The sequence below is a fragment of the Cricetulus griseus genome (assembly GCF_003668045.3).
Source record: "Cricetulus griseus strain 17A/GY chromosome 1 unlocalized genomic scaffold, alternate assembly CriGri-PICRH-1.0 chr1_0, whole genome shotgun sequence".
Classification (NCBI taxonomy): Eukaryota; Metazoa; Chordata; class Mammalia; order Rodentia; family Cricetidae; genus Cricetulus; species Cricetulus griseus.
This window is the reverse complement of record NW_023276806.1, coordinates 171,783,768-171,802,541: the sequence shown is the minus strand read 5'-3', so window position 1 is coordinate 171,802,541 and position 18,774 is coordinate 171,783,768. Positions and strand designations below refer to the sequence as shown.

Below are 18,774 nucleotides of genomic sequence, written 5' to 3'. Positions count from 1 at the left end.
AAGAGTTAGGCAGGGGCAATTGTGTGGTTTTGACAGGGAAGCCTCTCTGGGGGGCACTGCGTGCCCTTCCCTTTCTCGCGGGCACCTGCCATGCTGCCTCTTTCTTTTCTGCAAAGATGCAGAGGTCAAAGCACGTTCCTGTGCGGGATGAAAAGCTCCTAGGGTCAGCCTCGTGGCTGGCAGCACACCCTCCAGGATCCAGGGAGTGCCACTAGGATTCCTGTGGGCATGCTCTTAGATTTTCCCCAACTCCACAGCCCCTTCTCTGGCTTGTGTCTGACACTTAAGGAACATCTCAGGGTAGCCACGGTCCTTTGCGCCCCGGGGCACCAGCAGTGCGGGCAGGAAAGGGGGTCAGTGACGGGAAAGAAAATGGGGGGCATGAGGGCTGGCCAGCTTCAGCTGCAGCAGCTGCAGCAGCGGGCAGAGGGGTGCTGAGCAGGGCTGGAGCCGGGGCCAGGAGGGAGGGAGAGAAGGAGGCAGGGAGTCGGGGGGGGGCGGGTAGGCTGTGCCAGGCGAGCCGGAGGGGTGCGTGGCGCTCCCCCCGCCCTCCTTCCGGGAGCGAGGATGCAGACTCTAGAACTGGTGCTGCTGGGCTGAGGCGGAGGCAGGGGAGTTGCAACGCGCGCGCGGCTCGGCGAGTGTGTCTCCTGCGCCCCGAGAGGCGTGGGGGAGGCGGAGGACCGGGAGGCGGAGGAGGAGGAGGAGGAGGAGGGGGAGAATGCCTGGAGCTGCCGCCGCCGCCGCGATGCTCCCGGCTCAGGAGGCTGCCAAGCTGTACCACACCAACTATGTGCGGAACTCGCGGGCCATCGGCGTGCTGTGGGCCATCTTCACCATCTGCTTTGCCATCGTCAACGTGGTGTGCTTCATTCAGCCCTACTGGATCGGCGACGGCGTGGACACCCCGCAAGCCGGCTATTTCGGGCTCTTCCACTACTGCATCGGCAACGGCTTCTCCCGGGAGCTGACCTGCAGGGGCAGCTTCACGGACTTCTCCACGCTGCCCTCGGGCGCCTTCAAAGCAGCCTCCTTCTTCATCGGCCTCTCCATGATGCTCATCATCGCCTGCATCATCTGCTTTACCCTCTTCTTCTTCTGCAACACAGCCACCGTGTACAAGATCTGTGCTTGGATGCAGCTCACCTCCGGTGAGTGCGCGCTCACCTCCGCCGAGGCGGGGACCCCTGGGTGTCCGAGCTCGGGAGGGGCTTGAGTGGGCGGGACCGCTCCCTGAGCTCTGCGGTCCTGTCCCGACAACTTAATCCTCTCGGGCTGACGGGTGTGGATGGGTTCCTTAGCTGTGGCGCTGGCGCCAGGTCCTCAGGCTTTTTCGAACCTCCTGAGTGCTAGGGATGCCACCCAGAGGGACGCCCTGGAGGCTGAGCAGTTGTTGGGCAGAGTCGCTCAGAACTATGGATGGGGTACGGGGGGCAGAGAAGTGGCGGTTTGGAGGTGTGTGTGTGTGTGTGTGTGTGTGTGTGTGTGTGTGTGTGTGTGTACACGCTGAGGGACTAAGGAAGACTAGTACAAGCGGTGAAAAACGGATTTAGAGCTGCCGTATTAGAAGGATTAATCCTGCCTGTTCAGTCCTTCCCTGGTATTATTTGTCTTTGCTTCAGGGTGTGTGTGTGTGTGTGGGGGGGCGTGTAAATTTGTCTTGGACAACCATAAATATTTTATCATCCATCTGGTGATGAGTAAATCCTGATTTTGTTTATTCCCCCACCCACCCCGTTTTTCTTTAAAAAAAAAAATGAATTTAGAGTGTTCCTTAACAGTCTCCAAAGCCACACCTCCAGAGTCTCCTTGTCAGCCAAGGTCTTTCTCTTGGTCTCTAAACAGAGACAAGAGGTCTTGAGGGAGTGGAGAATTCTCAAGATCTCATTTTGGGGAAGCAGTGTTAGGAAAGGGACTAAAGGGAGAGCTGGTCTCCTTAGCCGCTTTAGCATCTGCATGGGCATCACTCCTTCCTGTTAGTTGCCAGCTGAGGAATATGAAATTATCCCCCACCACCTCCCCAATATTAAAGTTACTTCCAATCAAGAAAGAATGTTGGAGTGAGTTTCCTGGTGGCTTGCTGAAACCAAGCTGGCTGTTACTGGACTCCTGATGCCACCCTTGCTGCCGCCTTGCCTGGGTTCTCCTCTGAAGTCCAGAGTCCTTGAGTGCATGACACATTGTTGCCATCCTTCGGATTGGAGGGATCATGAATATCTCTGGCAGTTAAACGTCTGCATTTATGTTTTACTATTATTATTTAGGTAACTTAGTCTTAGGATACCGTTTATCCTATTTTTGAAGTTTTCTGGGAGAGGAGGGATTTAATCATTGAGTTACCAGAATGTGTAAGATAAGTAAACACTTGGGTGCTGGGTCCTGCTAAGGTTCCTGTTTTGTGAGACTAGGACCCCTTGTAGCAGAAGCTGGTGTCAAACTCCTGGTATTCTTGCCTCAGCCTATCTGTGTCTGGAAAGGTTTACTGTCTGGTTAGCTTCATAGAAGAAGTGAGGCTTATGTGAGCGGAACGTGCATAGGAGTGTTAGTTTTAGGTTTGTCTTGCTGATTTTGATTTGTGTTTATTGCGAAAGTATGGTGTGTGAAAAACAAGGAATGAGCATGCTGTCGTCCCCTGCAAGCGAATGAGCTAATGTGATCGCCTTCTGCCACTCCCCGCCCCCTTGAATACATTTCTTGCACTGTGTCTTTTTACTTTGTTAATTTTATACGTGTTTCAGGAGCAGAATAACAGATTCTCAGTAAACTATATTCTGCCTGTTCATACTTTCCTCTGGTTTGACTTTGAAGAGAACAGGACAAACGGGATGCACATGTGTTAGGAAAAGACGTGACCCCACACTGCTAATTTTAATTCTTCTGAGTTAATGACCCATTTAGACCAGTGGTTCAAATGATATTATTTTTTTAAAGGTCGCATAGTAGTTTGTGGTATTTCTCCAAAAACAGACAAATATTTTATTTTGATGAGGTTTTATATTCTAAAACTGTATTTTTAAATAAAAAGAAAGAAAACAATCTTTTGGGGGAAAATGACCACTTTTGAAGTGAGTGCAAACTTCAGTGTAGCCCATTCCATTCCCCGGAAATAGATCACACAGAATATAATAAACAGTGTCGCAGTGAAACACGGGCTCACGTATGCAGAGGTCACATATGCAGACACTGGACAAAAATGTACTGTTTTGATTTCCGTTCCATTAAAATGTGATGATAGTCTTTGTCCAGCAGTACATATGAGGACATTTTCCTCATCAGGAGAATTTAAGAACCTTACAGGCTACGTTTTAAAAACCTTTTGAAATCTGTCATTTTATTTCTAGCTTCATTTGTTAATTAACTATATTAATAAAATGGATTATGACAAGAGATCATTTAAGAATTAAGTCGGTTATACTTTCAAATTCTAAAGGAATGAAATCTAGAAGATATTCATGAAGAATGCTGTATTTAACATGGTTTTTAGTTCTTAGAACTATGACATAGTATAAAATGTACTAAACATTCTCTGCAAGCGCTGAACTTTGGATGTCTTCTTTTCCTGCTCTTCAATGTTTATAAACTTTTTGTGTTCATATTTTAACTACCCAGAATAATCTTAAGGGATGTTTTCTAAATATGAAAGGTGAGATTTAGTGTAGTGCTTTATTATTGGATACTCTTTAACCTTAATTTAAAGCTAAATAACTAACTTGTATATGTGGTTATCTAATCATTTTCATATGGTAGCTGTAGGTGAAAGTTTCTGTCCATCCCAATCCTGCCACCCTTCAGTTTCAAATAAACACACAGACTTATATTAATTATAAACCATTTGGCCGATGACTAAGGCTTCTTATTGACTAGCTCTCTCTTAATTATTAACCCATTTCTATTAAACTATGTATTGCCATGAGGCTGTGGCTTACCCATAATGCTCTGGCATGTTACTCCTTTGGCAGCTACATGGCGTCTCTTTCGAGATTCTCTCTGAGTCTCCTCTTCCTAGAATTCTCCCAATCTGGTAGACCCATCTATACTTCCTGCCTGGCTACTGACCATTCAGCATTTATTCATCAACCAATAAGAGAAACATATATTCACAGAATACAGAAGGACATCCCCTATCATCTCCTCTTTTCTGTCTAAATAAAAAGGAAGGTTTTTAACTTTAACATAGTAAAATTATATATAGCAAAACAGTTATCAAGCAAGAATGACAGTTAACAATATTTAGTCCATTAACATTTGGCAAAATTTAAATAAAATATTCTATCATCTATCCTATCTTTGTGAGTCTAAAGTTTTATATGTAACTTATCTTTTATCATAACTAAGGAAAACCATAACTGTAATTGTCTTCAACTCCATCAAAGACCCCAAAATGATAATATGTAAACTCTAGAATTGACAAAGACAACTCATTGCCTGGATAGTCACTCAAAGTTTCAGTCTAATGTTAGGGCATCCATCTTTAGCCCACAGGCCTAGAGTGTCTGACAGACTTCTCAGTGAAGCAGGAAATTTGAAACTGTCCCACCTGTATTGGCAGTTTGTCGGTCATTTTTCTCTGTATCCTGCATAACTTCTGGCAGACTCTTCCATGAAGCAAGAACCCTGAAGGACTGCCCCATCTTGTTTTGACAAGTTAGGCAGTCACTTTCCTGCGGGGCCCTTCATGTCCAATTTATACAGCATACAGTTAAACAGTCCAGGCAAGAGCAGTTTCTTAACCAAATGGCTAGTCTTGCCATATTGAAAGCAAACTCCATGATGAGTTTCTTTGGTGCCTATCTTCCTGTCTGATGTAATTGGTGTTGCCAGGAATAGTTGTATCTCATTGTTATGAAAAACCCTAATAGACCATTTTAAATGCCATATTCTGTGGGTTTTTGAAAGGTTTGAAGAACATCTATCCATTTGAAATATATCTCTGTATATCTAGGAAACCTAGCTAACATAAGTTTTGACTATTATAGCGATTATCTATAATCTGTATTTAATTATATATTGCATTTTACGTGAGCTATATAAACAATACCTAAGCAAGAGTAGAAATGTACATATAACAAAATTAACCACAAATTTGTATCAATAAACCAAAATCCATACCAATGCAAAGTATTCATTCCTGCATTATAGTTTCTTTGTTGTTGTTGTTTAGAAAGAGATTGACAGTGATCATTAGCTACTTATAATCAACCAAATTTAAATGAAAACAAACATTTATAAACAATATTTGGGAACGTGGGTATAGTTTTCTCCAAACTGCTTCCCGCTGTTTGGGGGTGCTGTCAATCGCATGGGGATCCTGAGAAAACACGGAAACCTGGCCAAATCCTGCTTGTAGTAGTTTGTGGTGCTGCATAGTCTCAGCTGTTTTGGATGTTGGATCACCTGGGGGGCTTGCTTGATCAAACCATATTAGTCTGGAAGGAATCCACAGCTTCTCATCTTCTGTGGAAACAAAAGCAGAACCTCTTTTCCAGAGTAACATGTCCTTAGACTTAAATTTTGAAGTCAAGGCATTTTCAAAATATGTAGATTGTATTAATCGAGCAACATTTATGAGCAAATGTCTAACCTCAGTAGTCAAACAATTCAAAGACAGCACAATAACATACGGTATCCAGACTCTCTGTGTATTTCCATCTTAATGTGGCTTTTTTTAGTACTCTATTTCTCTTATTTTTATTGTTTAATTTTTGCTTTTTTGAGACAGGGTTTCTTTATATATCTTTGGCTACCCTGGAACTCACTGTGTAGATCAGGCTGGCCTTGAAATCACGGAGATCTGCTTGCCTCTGCCTCCTGAGTGCTGGGATTAAAGGCTTGTGCCACCTATGCCCAGCTACTCTATTTTTTTTTTAAAGAAATTTCTCTATCCTTTTTCTTTTCTTTTCCAAGCCTATGCATATTTTAAACACACTGTAAACCATCTAGAGGATTTTGTTCTCACTCTGAGTCAGTCTTTACTGAATATCTATCTTTTTCTAACCACAAGTGTCTTTTATCTGCTAAACAGCGTGGCGAAAATTAAGGCAGTGGCTGGCCCCACCCAAAGTCCTTGGCTTTCTGAGAGTCTAGCTTTATGGCCCAGCTACTGCTGGGATCCATGTTGCCACAACTCTGCAGAGTTTCTAGCTCCATGTCACCACTGAGATGGGTGCTACAGGCTGCCAGTAAACACCATTTAATTGTTTGGTAGCAGGATCTCTTAAAAGAGCCATGCAATTTTTGCCTTAAGGCTGAGTCAGGAAGTCTCTCTTAAAGGAATCACTTGCCTCTAGCAAACAGAGCCCACCCAAGGAAATGCTGCTACCAAGAAGCTGTGCTCACTTCTGTTCTTTTGTGTTCAGAATCCCTCCATAGCTCTCTCAGGATTTATGTGGATATAGTTGCCCAAAGTTGGGTACCACATGTGGATGGTGGGTTCTGTCTCACTTTTTTTTTTTTTAATAAGTCAGGTAGGGTATCAAGTCCTAAATGAAATGATACATTAAGATGGTGAATGTAGACTGTTTTGTAGTAATATAATATCAAGAATTTTTAACCAGCCCAGTGCAGTGATGTATGCCCTTAATCCCAGCACTCGAGTCAGAGGCAAGTGGATCCCTGTCAGTTCCAGGACAGCCAGATCTGTGAAGAGATACTCTGTCTCAAAACAAAACACCAAAAATGAACAAACAAACAAACAAACAAACAAAAAACCCCAAAGCAAAAAACAAACGAACAAAAAGAAGACAAAAAGGAGAGGAAAGGGAGAAGGAAAAGGGGGAGGGGGAGAACATTTTAATGATCCTGAACAAGGAATTAGAAAAATATTTAATTTATTGGACCTGATTGTATTACTCACCTGTCTATTTTTGTGATGCACGTATCAACAACATGAAAACCTTGTGTTTTCCCACACCCTTCTAGATTATTGCCAGTCAGAAGCCAGAGACTAGGAAACACAGACTTAGAAACTCATATGTCACTCTGCCTTTGGGAGTAATCACACACACACACACACACACACACACACACACACAGAGGCTAGTATAGAGACTGGGTACATAAAATAATGCAAGCCTTGCTCACATCTTCAGACAGAAAACTCTTTGAAAGGTAAAGGTAAACTTTGTGTGTGTGTGTGTGTGTGTGTGTGTGTGTGTGTGTGATTTCTGTAACACAGAAAGGAGGGAAAATGTATGTGTAATTGTCAAGTGGGATGATGAAGTCCTTTTTCTTCTTTTAATCAACACAGAAGGGAACTTTGCTCCTCAAAAACTTCATTCTTTATCTCCATCTCTCTAAAGCAATGTTTCAGTCTGTTTCCAGATCTAGTAATAGCTGAATTTTACAGAGATTTTTATTTGTTTGTTTCACTGATTGTGGATCTTGTTTCTAGAAGCGTATGTAGCCAAGGGGTTATTTTCTTTTTCATCAACTAGGATATGGCAGAGTTGAAGGCTTCATCTCTGCTATAGACATTTTGGTGGAAGGTAGCTGACAAGGAAATATTCACTTTTATTTGTGAGGTGGGGAGATCTTACCCAGCTTGGATCTTCTTAATCAGGAGGTAATAGAACAGAAGTGGGTTCCATCTCCCCCAGCCCATTCCAGGACCCTCATCACTCTGAGTGTGTGAGGAAGATACAGCCCCTCAGTGGCCAGGCTATACAGTGAGGGCTAAGTGCTGCCTGGCTTGCCCAGTGTCTCCCATCTTCTTGCCTTAGTTTCCTCATAAGTACTTTTAGTCAGCTTAGGTGCAACAAGAGTCACCAAAGGTCATTACTGTCATTCTAGTTCTGTACTCAGAGCCTTTGTGGTGTTGTATTATTTTCTCTTGTGACACCCTGTTCATTTTCTGTGGCTATAACCAGCATTTGAAATTACAGGTTGCTCATGTGTTTATTCAAGGTATGTCTTCCCCACAACACTGAACGTCAGACCTCATTATTTTTTTCTTTATATGATAGAGTGGTCAAGCACATGCATGCATGCTGGGGTTAAAAGATTGGGGTAGTGGTGAGGGGCAGGGGAAGATGGGAAGGAGAGATCTGGGATTGATACGTAAAATAAGATTGTTTCTAATTTAAATAAAAAATAATTTAAAAAGGATGTATGGTGTAAGCCTAATTCTGCCATTTATTTTGTGAGCTCAGAAACTGCTTTCTATGCTTCAGTTGCTCACCTGCAAATAGTTGTAACTAGTTTGGGAGATTGGTGCAATTAAATGAATTAATGTATATATTAGTATCTGGATCATGATAAAACCAAACCAAACCAAAACAATACTCTGTGACTGTTAGGAGTGGTTGCTGTTGTCTTACCAAACAAAGTACATAGTAGAAGTATATAAATGACACATACTATATTGTCAATAAATTTTCTATAGAGTTAATCAGTGAAGAGAAAAACTGGTTATGATTATTGTATTGAAGAAAGAAGGAGGGGGTGCTAGATTTTCTCATGTCCTGCAGAGAGAAGGAAAGAGCTGTGAGAGTCATGACAGTCACTGAAGGAATACTTTCCTGGTCTTTGATGGCCCTGGTTGTGACTTGGTGGCCCACTTTGTGATGAGATTTTTCCAAGTGGGGGTTCTTTGATGTTCAGGTAATGATCTTTATTACAACACCAGGAAAACAGTCAATGGTATCTCAGTCTTCAACAGATATTTTTCCTATTACCATTTAGTCCTTCAGAAATGAAAACAACAGCAACAAATAACACTATTCAGAATGGCCCTTTTATGTGGGAATCATGATATTTGGCTGTCTTTGAAGAGATGGACCTGTTCCCTGTTGTTTTCTTAGGAACTCCAGGAGCATTCAGGACCACAGCAGACAGTGTGTTTTCCAAGATTTTAGGTTTCTTCATCATGTGCATTGGTGAAAATTTGTTCACACAGGGCCACCAGGGAGATTGCAGTGACTACTCAGAAGAGGAGACAAGCTTGGCATTTACTCAAGTGCAAGCTCAGGGTTCAGGACAGTCAAAGGGCCTTGCTCAGAATCTTTATGGAGAAAGTTCTTGTCTTAAGGAGAAGCCAATCCGTCCTACATCCAGTGTCAGGAAGTACCTTCCTTAGGGAATGCACCACTGCCAGTGGCTCCACAGCCTTGATATGGGGGAGGGGCTTATTCTTGTCTCAACTTAATATGGTAGACTTTTGACTCCCTATGGGAGGCCTTACCCTTTCTGAGGAGTGAATAGGGGGTTGGGTGGGAGAAAGGTGTGAAGAGCAGGAAGAGGAGAGGGATGGGGAAACTGTAGATGGCATGTAAAATGAAAAAAAAAAAACTTTTAAATAAAAAAAAGGAAGTACCCTCAAGGCGAAGCCAATCCATCCTCCATCCAGTGTCAGGAAGCATCCCAAAGGAGTGTTTCCCCCACCAGAGCACTGGAAATGTTCCTGCAGGCACAGAGGGAAGAGTTCGTGGGTGTAGAGAAGGAAGTTTTCATTTCCCACCAACATATTCTAGTTACAGTGTACATAATGAATACATACAATTTTATCTGTCAATTTAAAAAATTAATACGCGATAGAAGAACTTTCTAATCACCACTCCAGGCAAGAAAATTATTTGAGATAATTTTAGAAACTGTTTCTTTTTCTTATATGTAGGATGAAAAGGAAAGTGACAATTGAAATGATGTTGTAAAATATATTAATGCAAATGTCAAAACAAACAATTTTATAACAGCAGGATTTTAAGTGAAGATCTGAGAAATATAACAGGTCCCATGTAAACCATATGACAGACATTCTGTTAGGAGTTCCACCACTCATGGCACAAAGCTGCATATTAGCTTTTTCTATAGTAAAAATATCAGCAATCTGTTTATTTATTCTTAAGTAATTAGTAAATATAATGAAAGCCTAACTAGATTGCAGAATCCAAAGGCATAGTGTGAAATTACCTAGCTAGCAGTTGCTGCTTTGGAAAGAGTTCAATAGGCAGGTCAGCATGCTACACTGTACATACCTCAGAAATCTTTCAAAGTAAACCAAATTCTAAATTAAAAAAAAAAAAGCACAAAGTCTATGACTGTGGTACGTGACTCAGACCACTTCTGAGTGTGTGTCAAGAGATAAGTGTGTGTAGAGAGAACTTTGGAAGACATTGGCATGAAGCAAGGACACTCCAGGAGAATTCTAACTTAAGGGTTTAATGGCATGATAACTGGAGAACCTTTATAGTATAATTTCCATAATACAATTGAACTTTGGGGGTCAGCACCATCTTCAATTAGTGAAATTTTCTTTATCATAATGAGTCAACTGGAATTTTTATTTGATATGGAGAAAGACAGAAAGGCTGACCTTCATTTTTAATAACAGGCACGATATTAATGCTGGCAGAAAGACTCCAATTCAGACACAAATGGTCGGTGAGCTACCGAATGACTTAAACAGAGTGCTGTTGCAAAAGTCACCAGACCACTGAGAATCTAAATAAGAACAACCCTCAACACCCCTGATGTTCACATAAGCAACATCATAATTACAGACAATTTGAAATCATGGCTGTGGCTCTGTTCTGTGATGTACCAATGGTCCAGCATTCTGACCATTCAAAATTTTGACCATCCTAGATGTCAACTTGATCATCTTTCTCATCATTCATGCTAAGATAAAACAGAAAAATGAGTGGTTTGCAAGAGGAAGGGCTTTTCTTTTCCAACAGAGACACAAACTCTGACTTGTACCTAGAAGACTAGAGAAGGCAGACATTTCTTTTTTTAGATTTGTTTTTGTTCATGTGTATCACCACCCCCCCCCCGTGTGTGTGCGGGGGAGGAGGGGCTCGTGCATGCTCACATGTATGGTTGAGGCTATGGAGGCACTTCACTATGAACCAGATGCATGTCTCAATTTTCCTAAGAAGTTATTAACAAGACTGAGTTTCTGTTTGACTCAGTGCACCACAGTGAGGCTACACAGTTGTCTGCTTTGGGATCAGTTTCTGTATTAAGTCTGTGGCCTTGAACAACTTTAAAGCCTTACTTTCCTCATCTAAAAAATGATTGTGGCAATACTAACTTAGGATTCCCATGTAGCCTAAATGTAACAAACTTACGGTTTTGCAAATGGTAATTACTCCACAGCATACAACATTATTATTTCATTATTAAAGAAAAGAGAAGATTTGGAACTGAATTTTCAGTATTCTTTCAACTACAAGAAGCCTGTGAGTCTATATCTGTTTGACACTAGGTTATGCATACTTGCAGAACTTAACTAATCAAGGAATTCTTCACATTGTTCGCCCTATTAGAAAACAATAGCTGAGAGTAATTTAAAGAGCCCTCAACTTTATATAAACTAGAGAATGTGTCATAGGACTCTTGATTTAAAGATGTTTGTAAATAGTCTGGGTGTAGGAAGAATGGTCTTCATGGTTCCCAGTTGCTTCCAAAGAAGTCAAAATGGTGTGCTGGAACCTTGAGATGAAAGTGTATGTTACATTGACAGGAGGCCCAGGGTTCAACAAACAGGAAAATTGATCAAGCTGTGTTGAATGACAGGTACATAGAAGAAGGATACCAAAACTAAGCGAACCATCAGTAAAATGAGATGGTGAGGCTCAAGACTGAATGGCCTGTGGGATTTAAGAACATCAGAGGCCTGTTAAGTTTGCTATCATCAACGACTTAAAAATACATTGGCACAGGACAGAAAGGAAATGTGTATTTTGGCCCAGAGTTGTATGTAAACCTACTTACCAAGACAATGCATGTGGCTGTTCCCCTTGTACAGGTAACTATGGCAAGCTGTCCAAGAGAGGAGACAGCCAGACTTCTTGAGTAGTGATGAAAACACTGACTATCAAAACAAGCCAGCATAAGAAAGTAAAAGGTCACTATAGGATATGCAAAGTTTTCCTCTGAAGTCATACCTTAAAAAAAATCTAGATAGAGAATTGAAAGGTTAAATTGATTTCTATGAATGTCTCCAAAAGGGAAGGAGAACTCAGAGACTACTTGGGTGAGTGTATTTACAATACATTACAGATCATGTACAGTTATACTAGATTAATTTAATTAATACAAGATTATTAATAATTAGTGATATTGTGGGCCTGTGCATTTATTAACTTAGTTTTAACAAGTTGACTAAACTTTCTAACTAAGTACATTACAAAAAACTTTATAGAAAAGGAATTCTGTATTTACTGTTTTAAAAGCCATGGATAGTGACCCTTCAATGGTTATGACATCTGTTTAGTATATTAATGACAAATATTGACACAAGATTAATGCATTGCAGATAATAAGGGTCTTATGCAATGTATTTAAAAATATTTATATGTGTACACATAAATAAAAAATATTTATATGTGTGAAATGTATTGCTAATTGTTAGCTATCATCAGCAAGTGTGAAAGACACTTCTAGAGGTGGAAAATAACTCAATATGGATTTAGAAAAACAATTAGCCCTTTTTAGGAATATTGTGAAAGACTTACACCATTCATATATAGCTATGTATTTATTAGAAGGAAGATTAGAAAAATATATTTGACTTAAGAAATTTAACATTTTAATTTAGTTTTCCTTCCTCACCTTCATTTATTATTTTTATTCTTAATATGCCTACGTTATATTTTGAAGTGGCTGAAAATTATAATTATTTATATATATAAATATATATATTTATATATAATTATTTATGATTATAAATAATTATATAATTAAATATAATTATTTAATTATAATTATTTTTCTTTTGATTCTCTTTTGGTCATAAAATATATCTTTGATACATGCATAGCTTAAAAAAAAACCCACTTAAACAAACGTACCTTACAACTTAGTGTGCCTTTTCCATATGGCCTCAGTATATATTTCCACTATTCTGCATCATCATGAAATGTTGCTGGAGTTTTCTTTCCAGCCAGGTCCTGCTGCTTCAGCCCCAAATGAACACACAGAGACACTATATTAATTATTAAACTGTTGGCCAATAGCTAGGGCTTCTTATTGGCTAGCTCTGTCTTAATTATTAACCCATTTCTATTAATCTGTGTATTTCCATGTGATCTTGGTTTACCAGAAAATGCATGGACCTGTTACTCCTTTTTCATCTATATGGTGTCCCTCCAAGGTCTCTCTCCACCTACCTTTCCCAGAATTCTCCTCATCTCCTAGCCCTGCCTATCTTCCTGCCTCTATTGGCCAAACAGTGTTTTAGTCATCAACCAATAAGAGAAACACGGGAGGAATGGCTCCTCATAGAGGAAATAATTATATGTTTATAGACATCCACATTTTCTGACTTTATTACTTACCCCACCTTCGCTTCTTTCACCCAGAACTAGGTGGTTACACCTCTGACATCACTGGTATTAGTCTCATACTCTGAATTCTTATAGTCAAAGGTTAAAGTCAATATTACCAGCTCAATGTCTCCTGTACGAAACACAGAAATAAAGTTAGTTGCTTCTTGGTGGTGTGAAAACAGTGATGTGAACATGATTCCTAAACCACAATCACAGTTATAGACAATTTGGGCAATGAAAGTGAGGAAAGGAAGCTAAGAATGTGGTCCCAATATCTGCATCTTGGCTAGGTAACTAACTGGCTGAGTGTCTTCATTTTCTTGACTTTATTTTTCTTAGGCTTATACAGCTGTATAAGATTTCATAAGATTACAAAAATATTTCAAAGATCTATGGACATGAAAAATATATTAACTCCTGCTCATGTTTTGCTGTGCATTTACCAAGAAATCAAATACTAGGAAAGCTTCAAATGTAGGATGAAATTAAAGTGCAATGAAAATAGGGAACAAGACTAGCTTGACAGATAGGTAGCAGAGCTGGGGCTCTGTAATCTAAGAGACCTCACAGAAACATTCATCCTTTGTGTTCTCAGGACTATTGAAGTTATGTCCATGAGACACTGGGCACTGATGAACCCTACAGAAAGCTCAAAAACTTAGCTCTCTATGTCATTTTGTTGCTAGTGCTATCATTGAAGAGCTCAGAACTAGAGGAGTCTTTAGTAGTCACAGAATTTAGTGTGCAGAAACAATTGCAATCACAGTGTGCCACCTAGCAGGTGACAATTACGTCACATATGTGATTGATGTACCCTGTTCTGAGATTAAGAAAGAAAATGGTAGATACATTGTATAGCAATATAAAAAAAATGCCATTGTGATTCCTGTACTGAGTTTTACACATTACTAACAAAGCATATTCAGTTAGGAGTTTAGCTTTGTTTTAACAGGTCTAGTCATTGCCCTTTTATTTGTCTGAAGTAACAACTCAAAGCAGGAAGAATGTATTTTGGAGACAATTGAGAACTATTTCTTAACTTAGACTGAAGACACTTGGAAAAGGAAGCCATGTTTAAAACTTGTGTGGAACATTTTTTAACTATTCAAGACCCAAGCACTTAGGTCATCATATTAAGGTCTTCCAACTGATAAATACTTTTCTCTGTTAGGAAAACTACAATATCTAATGACATTATTTAATGAAAACATTTTAGAAGTAAAAATTGTTTTTTTCTGTGCTATTTTCAATATAGTTATGATACATAGAAAATGGGCTCTTTGTTATTGTATCTTTTTTCTAAGCAAAGAAGAAAATATGGCCATATAAGGATTCATTTATAAACATGTAAACTCCTTGTATTTATTTTGCTTTTTAAAAGTAAGCTAATTTTTTATTGATGTCTCCATTTTAGTTTGGACCATCATGTTATTGTGAAGTGAGAATATAAGTTTGCCATGACTGCATATCTGGCTGTGATCCAAAGGAGAGCTGAACAATGGACCCATGAGCATCCTGTGCTCCACATACTATCAAGGTCCCATGTGTAGTGTCTGTCCAGTGCTGCTGTTGACAGGAGGGTTGACCAAATCAGCGTTCTCCATCGGATTTGGATTCTGGGGATGCCAGCAAGCACAGCTGAGGGGTCTTGTAGATTGTAGTGAAATCCCCCTTCTTTCCAACGTCCATGTTTGTAAGGGCTCTCCAATGAGAGGATCTTAAACCAGGAGATGGACCAGCATCTATCCAGCCCTGGTTCACAGGACTGGGGTCCCCTCTATTGACCACAGGAAGTCTCTAGAGGGAGCTCCCACCTTGTCATCTCCTGTGTTCCAGAAGTTGCCTTTTATTGGGTTGAGTCCCAACACACTTTCTAATTGAAGTTATTCTCAAGGTGACACTTGAGAGGATGGAGAGTGCAGAATAATACATGAAAGCTGAGAAAGAAGAAAGGATTAATCAGATAATGTGCAGTATTAGAAGTTTCTTTACCAGCATAAAATGTCTACTCCCATTGAATATTCTTTTAGTTCCTTTCTTTGGTGTTAAAATTCAGAGAAAACAGTTTCTATGATTTATTAGAACTTTGAATAAGCTGTTGTGGCTTCCTGTTGAAGATACTATTAAGAAAACCTTGTCCCTTCAGGACATTTCGGCAAGTAACTGAAAAACAGTTAATGAATTCAGAAGTACAATGCTCCAGTCATTTAGTCTAGGTGGCCATAGCTGGGGACTGTGTTTGGATCTTTGGAGTAATCTTGATAGTATTTTGCACACTTAGAAAATAGAGGTAGAAATTCCATTTCTTAAGAAAACTTTGAGAATTTTAAATTAAAAATAAGTATTTTTGATAACACATAACATGGATCTTAGTCACAAGGAAGAAAAAAAAGATGTTTGCTTCATTTAGTTCAAAATGAAACACTCATCACCTGACTTCTGGCACCTATCTACTTATTTCAGTTTAATTTCCTTAAGCAAGAGAAAATGAATGAGCTCCTGCCTTCTCCTATGGATGCCACTCAAAGGAAGCATAAATTTCATCTTCTTTTTCCTGCCCCTAAAGCAGTTCCTGACCACTATCTGGTTCCTATTTTATCTCTTTGAAAGCCTGGGCAGACAATTCTTTAGATGAAACCATCAAAAAAACATGCTCTCTGCCCAATGTTGGGCCTTTCTTTTCCATACTTGGAGAGTTTTTGTTAATCCTCTCCAGAATACCCCTCAGCAGGTAGTCCTTGATGCCCTACCATAATCTCAGGGCCCACCAGAGCACTGACACCTGAACAAACCAAACTGAAAATCTGAAACTACATGGATGCCCCAGCTGTATTTGGAACCCCAGCACAGAAGTGGGACAACTTAGATTTATTTATTTATTTATTTATTTATTTATTTATTTATTTATTTATTTCAGACATTAATGTGTAGAACAGAGGGAGTAATTCTGCAGTCTATGTAAGTCCATATGACAAGGACTATGCCTTCCTTTGCTTATTAAATAATTCATTTTTAAAATGAAGTATCTCTAAAAAACCAACCTAAAGATTGCAAAGGAAACCCCTCAGTGATGAGATTGTAATTATAATAGAGTTATTGAGGACATTGAATGAGACTAAAACACAGTTCTTCATCTCCAAGTCTTGTGCTAACATGAGCAATTATTGCATTTGGTATTTATTCCCCAAATATTGCCCATGTTTACTGCAGAAATATGACTTTTAGGAAATCAAGCTTGGACTTAACATCATGAGAGGGTCTTAACTTTTCTTTTGTATATATGTTATTTAGCTTACCCATCATTTTTGCTTCAGTTCATCTGCAAACATATTATGAAAAATGTGCTATACCTTTGTGTGTAAATACCCATGTAAATGCATCTGTAGATGCATACACTCAACGTTTGCTCTTGATTTTGTGTATGTGTTTGTGTTAGCATGTGCATTTTGCTAGCCATCTTATTTATGGCTTCATGTATGCTGGGAAGGGCTCTGCCTCTGAGCTGTGTTATAATAGGGCTTTTATGTGTATGTTTTTGTTTTTTGTTGTTGGCTTTGTGTGAAAAATGGTGGTGCTGGGAATGGAAATCCTTGACTCATGCATACTAGACCAGTACTCTTCCACTGATCTATATTGTCAGCTTGTATGTGTAAGGAAGAATAAAATCATCTTTTGTCTACCTGTTAATCACTGTCCACTTTCTCCAATTTTGTGTTGTTAAAACTATAAGATGTAGTTTTATCACTAATATATTTGCTCATAATAAATTGTTGAATTTTATCTGTTTTTAAGGGAAATCATTTTAATATTTTACTGTTCATTTTGACATGCGATATATTTTTATAGTTAACAATCGCTATTTATTAGATTAAAGAACTTTTATTTTACTTCATTGAACAGAAATTGTGTATGTTGAGTTTTATTGAATATGTTTTCTGCTTTTATTGAGATCATTATGTTGTCTTAATTAATATGTTCTGATGAGGTGAGTTATGATACTAGGTTTTCTAATTTTGAAGTGATCATGACTTTAAAAAATAAAGTTAACTTTACAGTGAGAAACTCAGTCTGTAATGATTGGCTATTTTTATTTTTGGTTGTGAGCCTAGCCTTTAATGGCTGAGCCATCTCTCCAGCCCTGATTGACTATTTTTAAAGTGTCTCCCCAGGTAATGTTGCTCTTTTTCTGTGTTTGTCAAACCATCCTTATTTAGTATGAATGTCAAGGTTATGTAAGACTCATAGCTAAGGCGTCTTTCTCTCTCCCTTTTTTGAAGGGACTTGTGTGTGATGGGAACAATCTGTCTTTGAATGTTTTAACACAGTTTTATGACGCTGTCTGGGCCAATGTTTCCTTGTTGTGAGGTTTTCAACTACTGTTAACATTTCTCCTATTGTCTCAGAGTCATTGAGATTTTGAAAATTTCATCTTATACAAATGTATTTTTATGAAATGTACCAATTTATTTACATTTTCAAATGTATTGGTATAAACCATTCACAATCCAAATTTTATAACAGTTTAGGCTGATGGTGTCTGGATTGTGTTTGGCTCACTTTGGGCCAAGACTTGTTTGATTTTTCCTATCAATACAATCAATTTAAGCTTTCTTCTTCATTGCATTCTCATTTGTGACAATAATTTTTGCTTTGGAGTTTTGTTGTTTTTTTCTTCCTGAATTGCCTTTGGATTTTTCCCATGACTTCCTAATTTTGTTACCAAAATGACTAACTTCTTAGTTCCTTCAAATTTTTATTAGAGAAATAAAAAAAAAACCCAGTTGTTTACCAGTTGTAATACTTTTGAAGCAGACATAATGAAAATGTCAAGAGATGGGGCTACACTAATGATGTCTCTCAACAGCATGGCTGCCTGAACAAGACCTGAACCATCAGGCTTGTTAATGTGGAAAGGGAAATCTCACAGGGTCCCAACCCCACACAAAGAACTAGAGTCCAATTAAGGAAACCCAAGAACAGGAGAAAATAGTTTTTGAGGGGAAGGACCCTCCAGTTGATTATCTAATATTAAGTGGTCAGCCCTGAAATCATGTACATATGAGTAAGTTTATACAGACTGAAATAGTAGAAATTGAGAAAAAGAGATCAAGAATTTAAGTACTTGTGAGGGGTTGAGGATTAAAGGGATGTAATTATATTTTAATTTCAAATTATAATAAAAATTAAGCTTTTAGGTGTATGGATGTTTTGTCAGGATGTATGCCTGTGCACTGTACTGGTGCTCACTGAAGCTAGAGAGGATATCAGATCCCCTGGAACTGGAGTTACAGATGGGTGTTAGCTGCCCTGTGGGTGCTGGGAATTGAACCCAAGTCCTCTGGAAGAGCAGAATACTTTAAACTGTGGAGTCCCCTCCGCAGTTCTTAAACACTGTGATTTGGATTTACATAAAATCATTTGAAGCAGAATATAAAGTAAAAATGATATTCATAAAAACATGATTGTTTTCATAAAAATAATTTATAAATACTTCAGTGGCATGATT

General features: G+C 39.1%; 1 protein-coding gene across 1 annotated transcript in view; it reads left to right on the top strand.

The window, feature by feature from the left end:
* Positions 1-721: 721 nt before the first annotated feature.
* Positions 722-18,774, top strand: part of Lhfpl3 (LHFPL tetraspan subfamily member 3) — a 345,971-nt gene continuing 327,918 nt past the window's right edge. Inside the window, exon 1 of the mRNA XM_035451382.1 lies at positions 722-1,151. Within this exon, the coding sequence (XP_035307273.1) occupies positions 722-1,151 (430 nt within the window). The remainder of the gene's footprint in view (positions 1,152-18,774) is intronic.